Source organism: Choloepus didactylus, chromosome 2 (assembly GCF_015220235.1).
Source record: "Choloepus didactylus isolate mChoDid1 chromosome 2, mChoDid1.pri, whole genome shotgun sequence".
Lineage (NCBI taxonomy): Eukaryota > Metazoa > Chordata > Mammalia > Pilosa > Megalonychidae > Choloepus > Choloepus didactylus.
Window position 1 is genome coordinate 148,174,473 of NC_051308.1, and position 15,013 is coordinate 148,189,485.

Genomic DNA, 15,013 nt, shown 5'->3' on the forward strand with positions numbered 1-15,013 from the left:
TAACCTCCTTACTTCTCTGGGTGGGGTGGCTCAGTCATATGAGAGGTGGCTTTTGTCACAGTGGGGGACTGGTCTGGCCTCTCTCTTCCCTGACCTATTGCATCCAGCCTTTAGTCATAAGGCTATGGGGAGGTGAGAGGGGAGGTTAGACCAAATAGTCTACAGACAGTTTTTTTTTTTTTTTTTCCCTCTAAAGCACTATATCTTCCAGTTGGGGAGAATGTCTTAGTCAAAGGAAATTGAAAGCACTCAACGCTACTCCATCCCTGCTCCCCAACTGAATCTTATTCTGGGTGGTGATCTGATTAATTCCCCTTTCATCCACTGTTTCTCTGCCAGCATTTAAGGATGGAGATGTCTACTTCCATTGGGAGGCACCCATCTTCTCTAACTACTCCCTAAATGTCTGAATGGAATCAAAACCATTGGTTGTTTTCATAAACCTGATCTACCCTTTGTTTTTAAACTTCCATATGAAGTGATCGAATTAAAAAAAAAAAACAAAGCTAACTTCTGGATAACAGGTTTTCAGTTTATCCTAGTCTTGGAAACTGGGAAGGATCTGACTGGATTCAAAGCTCAGGACTCCTGAAGCTCATCAGTTTCTAACCAGAGGGTTCCTGCTTTGATTCTCAAATGTAGTGCACATTTCTGAAGCAAAGCAGGAAAAGGGGCAACATCCTTATTCTGTCAGCAGACACTTCTTCTGCCCCGGCTCTTTATAACCCCCTCTATGGAGGAGACTCATTGTTTTTCCTTCTTGCAGTATTTTAACCAATATTTCTGACGTCCATCAAAATATGGGCTACTGTCCTCAGTTTGATGCAATCGATGACCTGCTCACAGGGCGAGAACATCTTTACCTTTATGCCCGGCTTCGAGGTGTACCAGCAGAGGAAATTGAGAGGGTAAACAATGGTTTGTTTCATCCAATTTAGAATTTGGTAAACCATAAACCTGTTTCATGAGAGTGAATTCATTTAGACATGGGAAAGCTGTAGCACCACTATCCATTCATTCGTTCATTCAACAAATACTTACTGAGTCTCTACTATGTGCCAAGTACCGTTCTAGGCACTAGGGATATAGCAGTGAACAAAACAGACAAAAAATCCCTGCTCTCATATCTAGCAAAACTATGTATGCATTTACCTTTAGAACCAGCAATACCATTTCTTGGAATTTACCCTGAAGATACACTTCCAACATTACAAGATGTATATGTATAAGGTTTCTGTTTGCAATTGCAAAATACTAGAAACTACCTAAATGTTTAAGCATAGTATATTGGTTGAATAATTTATGGTTTAGACAAACAATGAAGTCTTATGCAGCTGTAAAAAAAGAATGAGGAAGATTCCTATGAACTGATACAGAGTTACTTCCAAGATATATTGTTAAGGGAAAAAAGCAAAGCAGAAACAAGTATATGTGGAATGCTACTTTTTATTTAAGAAAGAAGGAAAAATAAGAAAGAATACATATACTTGTATCTGCTTGTCTTTACAAATAGAAATGCAGGAAGAATAAACCAGAAAACAATGAATTTGGTGATTTGTAAGAGGGAGTGAGACAAAAGGGAGACAGGAGAAGATACTTCTCTGTGGATATCTTTTTGTATACTTCAGACTTTTGGAAGCATGTTAATGTTCTACATATTCAAAAAATAAAATCAAATCATTAAGTATGGGAAGGAAGTAAACACAAGAACAAACACAAAACCTAACACTTCAAGCAAACTGAAATTAACCCAGTCATATTTCAAATGAATACCACGATCACACTGAAAGAGACAGAAAAGAAAGAACTAATACAAATAAGTGATGGACACAGTATTTGATTATATACCTTCAGTCTTGCACAGGGTGGGATACGCAGAAAGAACTACAGACAAATTCTGAGATCTTTTTAGTATATTTGTTTTTCACAGTGTTATGGGCAAAGCAATTCTGAAACAACTTTACATGTGCTATAAGATTGAGCAAATAAGTAAATGTATTGATGTTGTTGGAAGCCAGAGTTTTCACTGTGGGAGAAACGACAGGCAAATATGGAAAAGTGAAGAAGCAAGAAAGAATCCTGTGGAGATGGCTTAGCATGGGAAATACCACTGTGAACTGTTTCTAAAATATTTATACATATGTGTCTTTGTGCACGATGTATATGTGCTCATGTATATGGCACATAGCATGTATATGTATAAGCATGTATGTACGTTGTATAATACATACATTCAAATGCATGTATATATTTCTTAGCTAGGTCCTCTGAAAGGGCCAAAAAGCAAAAATACCCCAGTAGCAATGAGCACACTTAGTGCCCAGATTTTGGTCTCCAAGACCATTCCCCACTAAAAGAAACCATGGCTCATCAGATAAATGACTGGTTCCAGGGCTGGGTCAGCATATAAATAAAATGAGCTGGAACATCTTATTATGCCAGAAAGTTAGGAGGTGCTTATACATATATATATATATATATATATATATATATATGACACAAGAACACAAGGAACATCTGAAGAAGCTCCTAGTGGCCAAATTCACACATCATAATAAATACAGTGATAAATTATAAATTATTGGAAAAAAGTAGGAATTCATAAGTCCATTCAGTTCATAAATAGGTGAATAAATGGACAAGAAGGAAGTGCTCTAGCATAAAGTTAAATGCTGAGAGCCAATTTATAGTGTAAAGGAAGTTTTGGAGTTGGTAAATCAGGTAAAGATTGAATTGTACAAGAATCATCGAGTACCAAATTGAAGGGATTTTTTTTTTTCTTATCGTGGTTTTTATATGCATTTTTGTTTTTTCTTTTTTTTTTAATTAAATTCAGTTTTATTGAAATACATTCACACACCATACAATCATCCATGGTATACAATCCACTGTCCACAGTATGATCACATACTTATGCGTTCATCACCACAATCTATCTCTGAACATTTTCCTTACATCAGAAAGAACCACAACAAGAATAAAAAATAAAAGTGAAAAAAGAACACCCAAATCATCCCCCCATCCCACCCCATTTGTCCTTTAGTTTTTATCCCCATTCCTCCACTCATCCATACACTAGATAAAAGGGGTGTGATCCACAAGGTCTTCACAATCACACTGTCACCCCCTGTAATCTACATTATTATATAATTGTCTTCAGGAGTTCAGACTGCTGGGTTGGAGTTTGGTAGTTTCAGGTATTTACTTCTAGCTATTCCAATACATTAAAGCCTAAGAGGTGTTATCTATATAGTGCATAAGAATGTCCACCAGAGTGACCTCTCAACTCCATTTGGAATCTCTCAACCACTGAAACTATTTCGTCTCATTTTGCATCCCCCTTTTGGTCAAGAAGATACTCTCAGTCCCACGATGCCGGGTCCACATTCATCCCCAGGAGTCATACTCTGCGTTGCCAGGGAGATTTACACCCCTGGGAGTCGGGTCCCACGTAGAGGGGAGGGCAGCGAGTTCACCTGTCGAGATGGCTCAGTTAGAGAGAGAGAGGGCCACATCTGAGCAACAAAGAGGTACTCAGGGGGAGACTCTTAGGCACCATTACACACAACTTTAGACTCTCCTTTGTGGTAATGAGCTTCATAAGGGCAAGTCCCATGCTCGAGGGCTCAGCACATCGAACCGCCAGTCCCAATGTTTGTGACAACATACGCTAGGGGATCAGCATCTCAAAGTTTAGAGATAGGCCTTACAATTCAGGGATAGAGTTAACTGCTGTAACAGCTTACAATCTAGGGACTATTACAATTATTGTGTCCACGTTAGGCTATGTTCTAAGATTCAATTCTGAGTTTACACATTGTAGTTAGTCCATATTGGTAAGGCATCATCCCTCTCACCATGTTTTCTCCAACACTTTTACTCCTATATATATATTTTCCTACAATTTTATAGAGTTATATTCACATACCATACATTTATCCACAGTGTACAATCAGTTATTCATGGTATCATCATAAAGTTGTACATTTATCACCACAATCAGCATTTGAGCATACTGATTACTACAAGAAAAATTGTTTTGTTTTTTTTTAGCAATAAGAAAAAATGATAAAAAGAAAAATAACATGTCATACAATACAATATACTACTAAGGACAGCAAATAACACCACTACCAAGAATCCCATATTACTCCCCTATATCCCCTTCTCATATACATTTAGCATTGGCGTATTGCCTTTGTTACATTTAATGGAGGTTTATTACAATGTTACTGTTGACCATAGACTCCAATTTGCTTTGATTATGTTTTTTCCTGAATACCATCCCTTTTTCAAATTTCTACATGGTTGACATTCATTTGCTTTCCCACATGCAAAAACATTTTTATATTTGTATATTTAGTAACAGTCATTGGCCACTCCAGTTTTTGCCACGTTATACAGTCCCAGTCTTTATCATCTATCTTTTCCTCTGGTGTCATACATTCTCCTATCCCACCTCTTTCAGCTTTACTCACAGACATGTTGAAGGGATATTTTTATGAGCAGCAGGATATTTATATGGTCTAAAAGTGTCTCCCCACAGATGTTAGTTGCAAGGGGAAGACATAATACAGTGGAAAAATTAGATGACAACTTGACTGGGTTATCAAAATTAACATCACCAGTGAGGAGCAGATGGATATCTCATGCCTCCAGATGTGATACCCTGAGAAGGACACAATTTCACCTATATAGTATTCTGACTGGAGACATGTGACCTGAATCTCATCATTAGGAAACAACTCCAAATGAGGAACATTCCATTTAAAAAGAAAAAAAAAAAAGCTGGGACTGTATTGTTCAAAAATATCAAAGGCATAAAAGACAAAGAGATATTATGGAAATGTCCCTGATTACACAAGACTAAATAAACATAATGACTGAACAGTACCTGATACTAAACTACATCCTGTGATGGAGAGAAAAAAGTTATGAAGGACATTATTGGGCCAAATGGCAAAACCGAATCATGAATGGTAGATTAAAGTCTCATAACAATGAATTACTGATGTATTGATAACTGTATCATGATTATGTAAGACAATAGCTCTATTCTTAGGAAATACACACTGAAGTATTTAGGAGTGAAGGGCCATGATGTATCCTCAAACGGATCAGAAAGAAAAGTGTGTGCGACAGAGAGAGAGAGAGAGAGAGAGAGAGAGAGAGAGAGAGAGAAGACGAGAGGAGAAAGAGTAAAGGGTTTATGAAAGTTCTTTGTGCTTCCTACTGTTCTTACTGTTTCTGTAGGTTTGAAACTATTTCCAACAAAAAATTTTTTTAAATAATAAAATCCTTACCTTTGTGGAGTTACATTCTAGTGGGAGAGATAGACAATAAATAGATAAATAAGTAAAATATATAGTATATTAGAGAGTGAAAAGTCCTTAGGTGAAAAATAAAGCAGGGAAGAATTGTGGGGTGGAGTTTGCACTTCTAGGTAAGTGGCCCAGGGAAAGCCTCATGGAGGAGGCAGTTTTTGAGTGAAGGCCTAAAGGAGGTGAGAGAGTGAGCCATATGGAGATCTAGGAAGGAGCATTCCCTGCAGAGGGTACAAGTACAGAAGCATGGCGGGTGTGTCTCCATTGATTTCATTCATACACACACACAGACACACACACACACCTGTACTTCTCTATCATAGTTCCCTGTTGAGTTCTTTCGAGCACTCTATAATCTACTTATTCTGTTTATTTCAATTCTCCGTCACTGTGCCCTCCCCAAGTGTGAGTACAGAGGCAATGGCTATGCTTGCCTTTACTCTCCAGCACCGTGCACAGTGCCTGGCTCATACTAGGTACTCAACATGTATTTATTAGATGCACAAATGACAATGGGAACCTCCCACAAAGAGTGATGCTTACTGATTACAACAGCCGACTTTTGTCCCTCCGCCCCAGGTTCCAGTGAATTGGCTTAGGTTTTGCTGTTTAAGAAAGTACGGGAAGGGCAGCTGCCCTCTTGACCCCTTGTCCCTCCATCAGTCCCAAATACCACACCTCTGGTGTGCCCATGATGAGGGGTGGAATTAACATGGGACCCACCATCTTCTCAAACAGGGCTTAGTACTCTTCTTCTGCCCCTAGCCATAGTTTGGGACTTTGGTGAGAAGCACTGTTGCACTCTGCAAGGCTGAAAGACATCTCCCAGGGGGCTGCACCAAATGGGTACTGAGCTGACTGAGCCCCACTGGGGTCCAAGGCACAGAGTGGAAAGGAGCATGAGGTAGAGGACGTGAGCCTACAGGTGGCCCAGTTTCAGCCCACCTGAATCTGTTATCCTGGCAGTGTGAGAGCTGAGAAGCTGAGGCTTTGGCTTGGTGGAGGTTTGGGTTTGTTTGCTTGTTTGTCTTCCCCAAACAGGATTTCTTTTTCTCCTCCAGGTTGCAAACTGGAGTATTCAGAGCCTGGGCCTCTCACTCTACGCAGACTGCTTGGCTGGCACATACAGTGGGGGCAATAAGCGGAAACTCTCCACGGCCATTGCACTGATTGGCTGCCCACCACTGGTGCTGCTGGTGAGGGACCCCAAGACCTGTGGGCACCGGAAGCCTCAAAAGCTCAAACCAAGATTAGTGTCTGTTTGGTTGGGGAAATACGTTCTGCACCAGCAGATGTAGAAAATGCAGTGGTTTGTTTCTACTGCTCAGTTTTTGGATCATAGCTTGTCTCTTTCCTGGGGCTGCCACAATGAAATACCACAAACTGGGTGGCTTTAAAAAAATAATACAGGAATTTATTGTCTCATAGTTCTGGAAGCTAGAAGTCCGACATGAAGGTGTCAGCAGGGCCATGCATCAATCAAAGTCCATAGGATAGAATCTGTTCCCTACCTTTTCTAGCTTCTGGTGGCTTGTCAGCAATTCACAGTGTTTGCTGCCTAGTTGTCACATGGCGCTCTCCCCTCTGTCTGTCTGTCTCTGTGTCCAATTTTCTCTTCTTTTAAGAGATAGGATTAGGGTTCACCCTCATCCGGTTTGGTCTCATCTCAACTAACAACATATTCAAAGATCCTATTTCCAAACAGGATCACATCCCGGGACTGGGGGATAAGACTCAAACGTATCTTTTGGGAGGACACAGTTCAATCCATAACTCAGTTCTTGGGTGACACTGGAGCCACAACACACTCCCACTGTGACAGCACAGGACCGGAAGTCTAGAAGTGTGCATCGTGTCTCCTCACTCTTCTCATCCAGCCTCCTGCCTTCCCTACCCTGCACCTGGGGATCCCATGTCTCACCCCACTGGGGAGTGGCTGTGTATATTGTCTGTCAGTTCATGTTCCTCAAAGACCAGAGCTGCTCAGAGAGGTTCAGCTGAGGGGCAATGCAGGCACCAGGAGAGGCCAGTCCAGCCCCATAGCCCATTTGCCCTCTCTCCCACCCCATAGGATGAGCCCACCACAGGGATGGACCCCCAGGCACGCCGCATGCTGTGGAGCACCATCATGAGCATCATCAAGGAAGGGAGAGCCGTGGTGCTCACATCCCACAGGCAAGAGCTTCCCGGGGGCTCGGGTGGGGGGGGGGAGTCCTCCCCCACTCCCTCACCTCCTCTTCTTGCCCATAGCATGGAAGAATGCGAGGCCCTGTGTACCCGGCTGGCCATCATGGTGAAGGGCACCTTCCAGTGCCTGGGCACCATTCAGCACCTCAAGTACAGGTAAGGGGATGGTGAGGGGTATGCCTTTACCACCTTCAGTGGGGTTCAACCAGGCCCTGTGCTCTCTGCTGACACCCGGGAGGGCCTGCTGCCCCCCATCCCATGGGCAGAGGTGGGTGGAGGCTGGGAACTCCTCCAGCAGAAGTTGGAGAAAGCCCTATGCTGATAAGAAACACCTTTAAATTGAGCTAATTGCCTGTGGTTAAAGGCTTGCTGAGTCTCTGAATGAGGGGTGTGTGAGGGGATTCCAACCAGGACGGGTGCAGAGCCCAGCTGCGGTGAGGGAGGGTCCTGTCCCTGTCACTGCTTCATTGTCCCACCACTTAGCACGACAGATCCAGGACTGAATAACCTATTTAAAGAGAGTCCACAACCAATGCAGGAGTGATTAGGAGCCCAAGTGGCTTGAGAACCAGTTTTCCTCTCTAGCTTGTTGTAGGCTGGTGACTTTGAGAAATGACCATGTGCTCTACCGACAAACCAGCAATGCCAGTGATCTTGAGTAGGACTGTCCTATACCCATAAGCTATAAACAGTTATGAATAACTTGTTATTAACAGTTTATGTGCCAAAGTTGGCAGTCAGTTAAAATAAGATTATCATAGTAATGCCTTGCACTCTTGCATTCTGATATGCTTTGTAAACTAGGAGAGGGTGGATTTATAGTTATCACTCATCTATTTAACAAACATTCGTTGAGAGCCCAGAAAAGGAATGTCACCATGCTGGTTGCTGAAAGAACATCATATAACCCACCTTTTCTCTGCCAAGGATCTTAATCTTGATGTGCCACTAGAAGTGCGTTGCCCAGTAAATGTCCTCTTCACGTGCAGCAGGGCAGATAAATGATTGAGAGGAAGGTCTAGTCAATGAGCTGCATTTGGCAAATGGATATTTGACCCCTGATTTCTTGAACTGCAACTTGGACACTGCATAGATGTTGCAAGGACATCAGCATGTGAGGTCACCAGGCCTGTCTCGGCAGCTTCCTGTGGCCGACTGCTGGGGAAGCGGAGGTCCTCCCCTCCTTTCCCTCCAACTCCTCAGTATCCCTGTGGTAGAGCAGGTGAGAGATGAGTGCTCCAGTGGGGAGTGACAGTCACTTTCCTGGAGCTAAAAGGTGAAAGGTACCTTATTGTAAAGGAGGACAATGCTAGATATTGGAGGGCATTGAAATAAATTATAACTGACGTAGTTTACCCTGAAATGTAAGTGTGCACTGGTGCCAGGTGGCTGTGCACACCCACCCTCTCTGCTGGACCATTCTTCATGCTGAGGGAAGAACCTATAGCCCTGACCCTGGCAGCTCCATTTGCTTCTGGAAGCTTCCTCCAGGAAGTGCTGCTCTCCCAAGCCTCTGCTCCCACCTGGGATCATCTCATGAAGTCCCAGTTCGCAGTTGCGACCACTGGCCCCACAAGTCTTTACCGGTGAGCCTGTGGTCACTCCATGGGGCTCACATCAACTTTGACTTCAGCAGGCGCGTCTGCCACTTCACCACACAGATATTTAGACCCCAAAAACTGGTATCAAACAATTTCCCCAGGGATTATTGTGGGTTTTATTTTCTCCCAGTTTTAAACATACACATACACACAGGCTTTGATCCCTTACATTTCCAATGAGTGTATTCCTTCTTTTGGGATTGCCTTAGACCCAACCACTAACAGAGGCCTGTGCCACGCTGTGTGCATCCCCTAGGTTTGGAGATGGCTACATCGTCACCATGAAAATCAGATCCCCAAAGGACCTGCTTCCCGACCTGAATCCTGTGGAGCAGTTCTTCCAGGGGAACTTCCCAGGCAGTGTGCAGAGGGAGAGGCACTACAACATGCTCCAGTTCCAGGTCTCCTCCTCCTCCCTGGCCAGGATCTTCCAGCTGCTCATCTCCCACAAGGACAGCCTGCTCATTGAGGAGTACTCGGTCACGCAGACCACGCTGGACCAGGCAGGTGCACGCCACGTGCAGAGTGGGGCCGTGGCACAGGCAGGCCAGAACGCTCAACGTGGGCCGGAATTGACACAAGAGGGAGGCACAGCAGTCCTCATTTTTAACACACGCTAGTCCTTCTGTCCGTTAGGGTAGTGGTTGGTAGATCAGAGATTGTTTTTTAACAATTTTAATCATCAGCAAACTTTGTTGACTTTTACCCGTCTTCCTTCCTGACTATACCCTATCACGTGTGATTTCATCCTTGATGGTTTGTGTGGGTGGCATTTTTTCCAAATCAAACTAATAAATGTGTCAGATTTACATACAATAAAATGCACCCATTTTAAGTGTATATTCAGAGAATTTTGATAAACATGTAGCTCTTTTTTTTTTAAATAAACACTCCTAAAGACAGTCCAGTCAAGCAGGTGGAAACAGGCAGATCTCCATTTACCCCCTTGAGGAGCTTGGTCATCAGCAGCTTTTTGTCATTCTCAAGCAGGTGGAGTCACAGCCACATTGAACACTCTGAATGAAGAACAGTAAAGAGATGAACTACCTTTTATTTTTTTTTAAGTTTTTTTTCTGTAGAGGATTAGAAGGCCCTGCTAGATGAGAATCCACTTTGCCTTGGTGACTCCAAGCTCTGGTGCCCCAAATCCTTTGACTCCTTTGTGGGGACTCTCCTGGCTTAGCTCAGGATTTTGAGAAACAAGCCCCTTGTGCGCAGGCCACAAGCTCTCCAGCTGGGTTGTGGCTAACTGTGGAAGGCGGGGTGGATTTTCAGGAAGGCCCTACCTACTCTTGCTCTTCTCTGGTCTCCAGGTATTTGTGAACTTTGCTAAACAGCAGACTGAAACTCATGACCTTCCTTTGCACCCGCGGGCTGCCGGAGCCAGCCGACAAACCAAGGTACCCTGCTCCTCCTCCACCACCCATTCCATGAGGCAGATGCTCAGCTCAGGGGACCCAGCAGGTCCACTGTGCTCAAGAGGCCCCAAGGCCCAGAGAGCACCCACTGTCCTGCAGGGAGCACCCACCAGCACCATGTCCCCAGCACACTACGTCCCCACGTCCCCACCATGCCTCACTGGCTGTGTGCTGAAGGACTTTTCCATCAGTAGCTGTGTGGGTTCCTTCTGTAATCAACAAACTATTTGGGTGGTATGGGAGAGCAGTTTTTTATAATAACTTACCCACATGTTTTTGCTTTCAGTGAAAAGACTTGGATTTTGAAGAGGCAAGGAAGGTAGGAAAGAATATAAAACATTTTGGTGTTGGGATACTTGACATCTATGTCTGGTCATATTGTTTAGTTTTTTAAATAAACAGTTTAATGGGAACCAAATGCATGACACTACTGACAAATGGAATACAAAGTGTCATAAAATGTTTGGCTACCTTTTGATTTGCAGACATATTGCACAAGTTTGAATAATTTGAGGATTCAAAACATTTTGAATTAATTGTGTGGTTGTTAACATATTTAAATTTTTTATTTTGGCAACATATATAACATAAAATTTGCCATTTTAACCATTTTTAAGTGTACAATTCAGTGGCCTTAATTACTGTAATATTGTGTTACCATCACCACCTTCCATTACTAAAATTTTGCATCACCCCAAAGAGAATGTGTTTATGTTTTAAGGGAAGGAAATTCACTAGTCCCTGTGCTCCCACTTCCAATGGTGGACACATTTGATTAGAGCAAGGATTATTGTCTGTTGTAGGGAGGGGGCTTTTTGGTCCTTATAAAAATGTCAAGATGATGGAGGAGGAATCAATAAAAAGCTCTGTGCCCTGGCCTGTGAAAACTGGGATGACTTGGAATAGGTGCTTCCAAGTTCCTGCCCTGGCACAGTACCCCATGTAAGGAGTGTGCCCACCCCATCCCAGTTTCCAACAGAGAGAGAGGGCGGGGGGGCGGGGAGAGGGAGAGAGAGAGAGAGAGAGAAGGTACTGGAGGAGGCTCCAGGATCCAGGTGCCTTGGCTTAAGCCAAGGATTTTTTTTTTTTATTTCAGTTTAATTGAGATATAGTCACATACCATATAATCATCCATGGTGTACAATCTACTGTTCACAGTACTATCATATAGTTGTGCCTTCATCACCCCAATCCATTTTTGAACATTTTCTTTACACCAGAAAGAATAAAAATAAGAATAAACAACAAAAGTAAAAAAGAACACCCAAATCATCCCCCCTCCATTCCACCCCAATCTTTATTTAGTCCCTGTCCCCATTTATCTACTCATCCATCCATACACTGGGTAAAGGGAGTATGATCCACAGGGCTTTCACCATCACACTATCACCTCTTGTAAGCCACATTGTTATACAATCATCTTTAAGAGTCAAGGCCAGTGGGTTGGAGTTTGATAGTTTCAGGTATTTACTTCTAGTTATTCCAATTACTAACACCTAGAAAGGGATATCTGCATAGTGCATAAGAATGCCCACCAGAGTGACCTCTCAACTCCATTTGAAATCTCTCAGCCACTGAAACTTTATTTTGTTTCATTCTGCTTCCCCCTTTTGGTCAAGAAGATGTTCTCAATCCCATGATGTCGGGTCCAGGTTCATCCCCAGGAGTATCATATCCTGTGTTGCCAGGGACATTTACACCCCAAGCCAAGGATTTTAACACATTACCTCCTCCATTCTTTCTAATTTCCCCACCTTCCATTTCTCAAATCAAGGCATTTTTGCAATAAGCAAAGACATGCAAAACCCTTTTTTCCCATAAAATTCCTATTCCTTCCAACAAATTTCTTGACATCAAGAGAAAACAGATACATCTAACAATTGAAACACTCTCTTCCAAGGCAGTGCTAGTAATGAGTTTTCCCCCTTCCTCTTGATCAGTGGAGACATAATGCCTCCTTGGCAAGGCTGATTTTGCCTCCCAGAGTGCCTAAGTAAAGGCGCCTGTCCTGGAAACATGAGCCTTGCTGAGATTTTCTAGCACCATTTCTCATTTATGGATATTGCTGTTCTTTTAATGCCAAGAGAAAATTATTATTTGAAAGACATTTGCAGTTATGTATCCCCTTTACAACTCAGCATACATAATTGGGTAGCAAAAGTGTTCCTAGAAATACCATTGGTCTCCCTATTCCCACCCTAGTATATTCCTTCTTAAAGTACTAATATCACATCGTCTCTGGGCCAGGCCAGGGCACTGATGATCTGCGATTTGCAGCAGTTAATTCCACACTTTACCCACTTATTGGATATAACCATTTTTCAATTTTGTTTTGGCACTTTAACATACAAATATTAGAGAAGCTGCTGCAAAATAGAAGCTTTTTACATTTTATAATAAATTTGTGATTTTAAAACCTATATCTGAGTTTATGATATATTATCTTTACCAAGGTTGGTAAAAATCCTGTACAGTATTGTACATAAATAAACCTGTCACAACACAGTGATTGCGTTCTTGTTTACATTATACTACTTTAAAATTGTGTCCTTAAAATTTCCTACAAACAAGAAAATGGCCATTTCTTGCAAGGAATTCTAGAAAACATTCATAACTCACCCCTGAACAAACATGAGAGCTCAGCTTCAGGAAGTTCAGCAGGCTGGTGGTTTCATAGCCCCAGATTGTGAGCCAGAACCAAGTTGACATTTCATTATCTAGAGATCAGTGTATCTACTTACCAAGAACATTTTAAAATTCTTCAAGGGACTCAGGACTGGAAAACATCTTTGGAGATAAGGTCTTGTGGAATGTCACAATCTGTTATATGAAATCAGGTAAAGGTCAAGAGTGTGATAGATGACTAGGCATCTGATCAGTCAACTTAGAAACATCCTAAATGGGTTAATAATTAAGTGACCATCTCATGTGCTTTCCAAAATCAGGAACAACTCAGATCAGTTTCTGAGCATCGTTCTTAAATGTTGTTATGGCGTTTCCACATATAGCTTAAATCCTATCAATTAATTTCAGAAGTGCCTGCAGCCTTGATTACTCCTGTCCCATCTCAAAGCATGTTCTCAGCCCTAAGTACTGTACTTAGTCCTCTTTTTAAGAGTTGTGTGAATTTAAGCCAGATAATTGGAAAAACCATGTTTTGTCTAAATTGAGAGGGCCTACTTCTAACCTCCTCCTTGCCAACACCCCACCCTGACATTTGGGTATTGGTTCAGGAAATGAACATGCATTTACTAACTGAGACTTTGTCCAGTTGGAAAAGTCACCTTGGTGTCCGCTTCTCAGGGAGCATGACTTTAGTGCCAGAGTTTTGATCTGGAGCCTGCTATCCCTAGTTCCAGCTCAAATCTCTCCCTACTCATTCATTCCCCACACCCTACCCTCATCAAGTTTTCATGCTTCCCAGGGGTTACCTTTATAGGAAGTGGTCAAAGAGAACTGTGTACCTCAAAAATGACTTGAATTATGGTATCTCCTTGGCTTTTAAGAGAGCAGGGAGTTGGCAACTTTCTTGGGCTAAAAACAAACCCAGTGACCCTACAACAACTTTTGGAAACAGCACAGTGTGTAGCTTCCCTCTAAGATGCATGTATGTATACATGCACGGGGCATGTGTCTTTATAAGCAGAAGTTCAGAGAACACCTGGATCTAGAGCCATAGGGGCCCAAGAGATTATCTGACCATTTCACATATAAGGAAACAAGCTACCCATAACCTTGGTGACCCAATAGAACCCCAGTGCTTTGGCTGAGCTTCATTCAGAGATTGCCAACTGTTTAACTTTTACAAATCCAAAAGCAGTTGTACCATCTCTTCAGAAAACCTAGATGATGAGTGTCCATCTGCTCTCCTCCCACAGGTCTGCTGAATGCCCCACACTGCTCGTTCCCTAAGCGGCTGGAGGTGCGGGCCTTGGCCCATATGGTCCTCTGAATGAAGCAGTCAGCAAACATAATCTGCCTGCAGCAGAAACAAATGCATGAGGATGGTGCAGTGAATGCAAAATGGCTCTTTTGGACCGAAACCAAAACTGACAGGCTTGCCCGGAGCATCCTGAGTCATGGTGGTGAAACTGACCCAACCAGTCCAAAACCCTTTCCATGCAGACCACAGAAGAAGAAATCCCAGTCCATCCCCACCAGTAGGTTTGGTGTCCACATCTCTCTCATTTCAGGTGGAGCTGCTTTTCTGTGTGTGTGTTTTATTTTTAAGGAGCAAGTAAAATACTAATGTACTTGTCACAAACTATCTTAATTCACTGATGTCCTTGGTTTGCACCTTCTGGCATAGGTTTTAGGTGTTCTGTGTGCTCATGTACAACTCCCTGACATTTCCGTAAGCATCTGGGAGATTTATGACCATAGGTGCTAGTCATGGCAAGATTCTGCAACAATGGGTGGAAGCAAATGACCTATGCTTGATATTCCCATGCGAAGTCTGCTTTATAAGGTTTGAAGAAAATAA

General features: G+C 42.7%; 1 protein-coding gene and 1 long non-coding RNA gene across 3 annotated transcripts in view; one reads left to right on the forward strand and one right to left on the reverse strand.

Annotated features, from left to right (window-relative positions):
- LOC119527012 overlaps window positions 1-13,325 on the reverse strand; it is a 40,391-nt gene extending 27,066 nt beyond the window's left edge. The window contains exons 1-2 of the long non-coding RNA XR_005215299.1: window positions 13,272-13,325; window positions 8,424-8,780 (exon numbers count right to left, since the gene is read on the reverse strand). This is a non-coding gene — a long non-coding RNA (uncharacterized LOC119527012). The remainder of the gene's footprint in view (window positions 1-8,423; window positions 8,781-13,271) is intronic.
- Window positions 1-14,788, forward strand: part of ABCA4 (ATP binding cassette subfamily A member 4) — a 102,145-nt gene extending 87,357 nt beyond the window's left edge. Inside the window, exons 37-43 of one of the 2 annotated variants that reach the window (XM_037826600.1) lie at window positions 767-908; window positions 6,386-6,520; window positions 7,396-7,667; window positions 9,369-9,619; window positions 10,426-10,512; window positions 10,817-10,849; window positions 14,409-14,788. In XM_037826600.1, coding sequence (XP_037682528.1) covers window positions 767-908; window positions 6,386-6,520; window positions 7,396-7,667; window positions 9,369-9,619; window positions 10,426-10,445 — 820 coding nt within the window. In that variant the 3' untranslated portion in view covers window positions 10,446-10,512; window positions 10,817-10,849; window positions 14,409-14,788. The remainder of the gene's footprint in view (window positions 1-766; window positions 909-6,385; window positions 6,521-7,395; window positions 7,668-9,368; window positions 9,620-10,425; window positions 10,513-10,816; window positions 10,850-14,408) is intronic. The other variant, XM_037826601.1, reaches the window with a different exon arrangement.
- The last annotated feature ends 225 nt before the right edge of the window (window positions 14,789-15,013 follow it).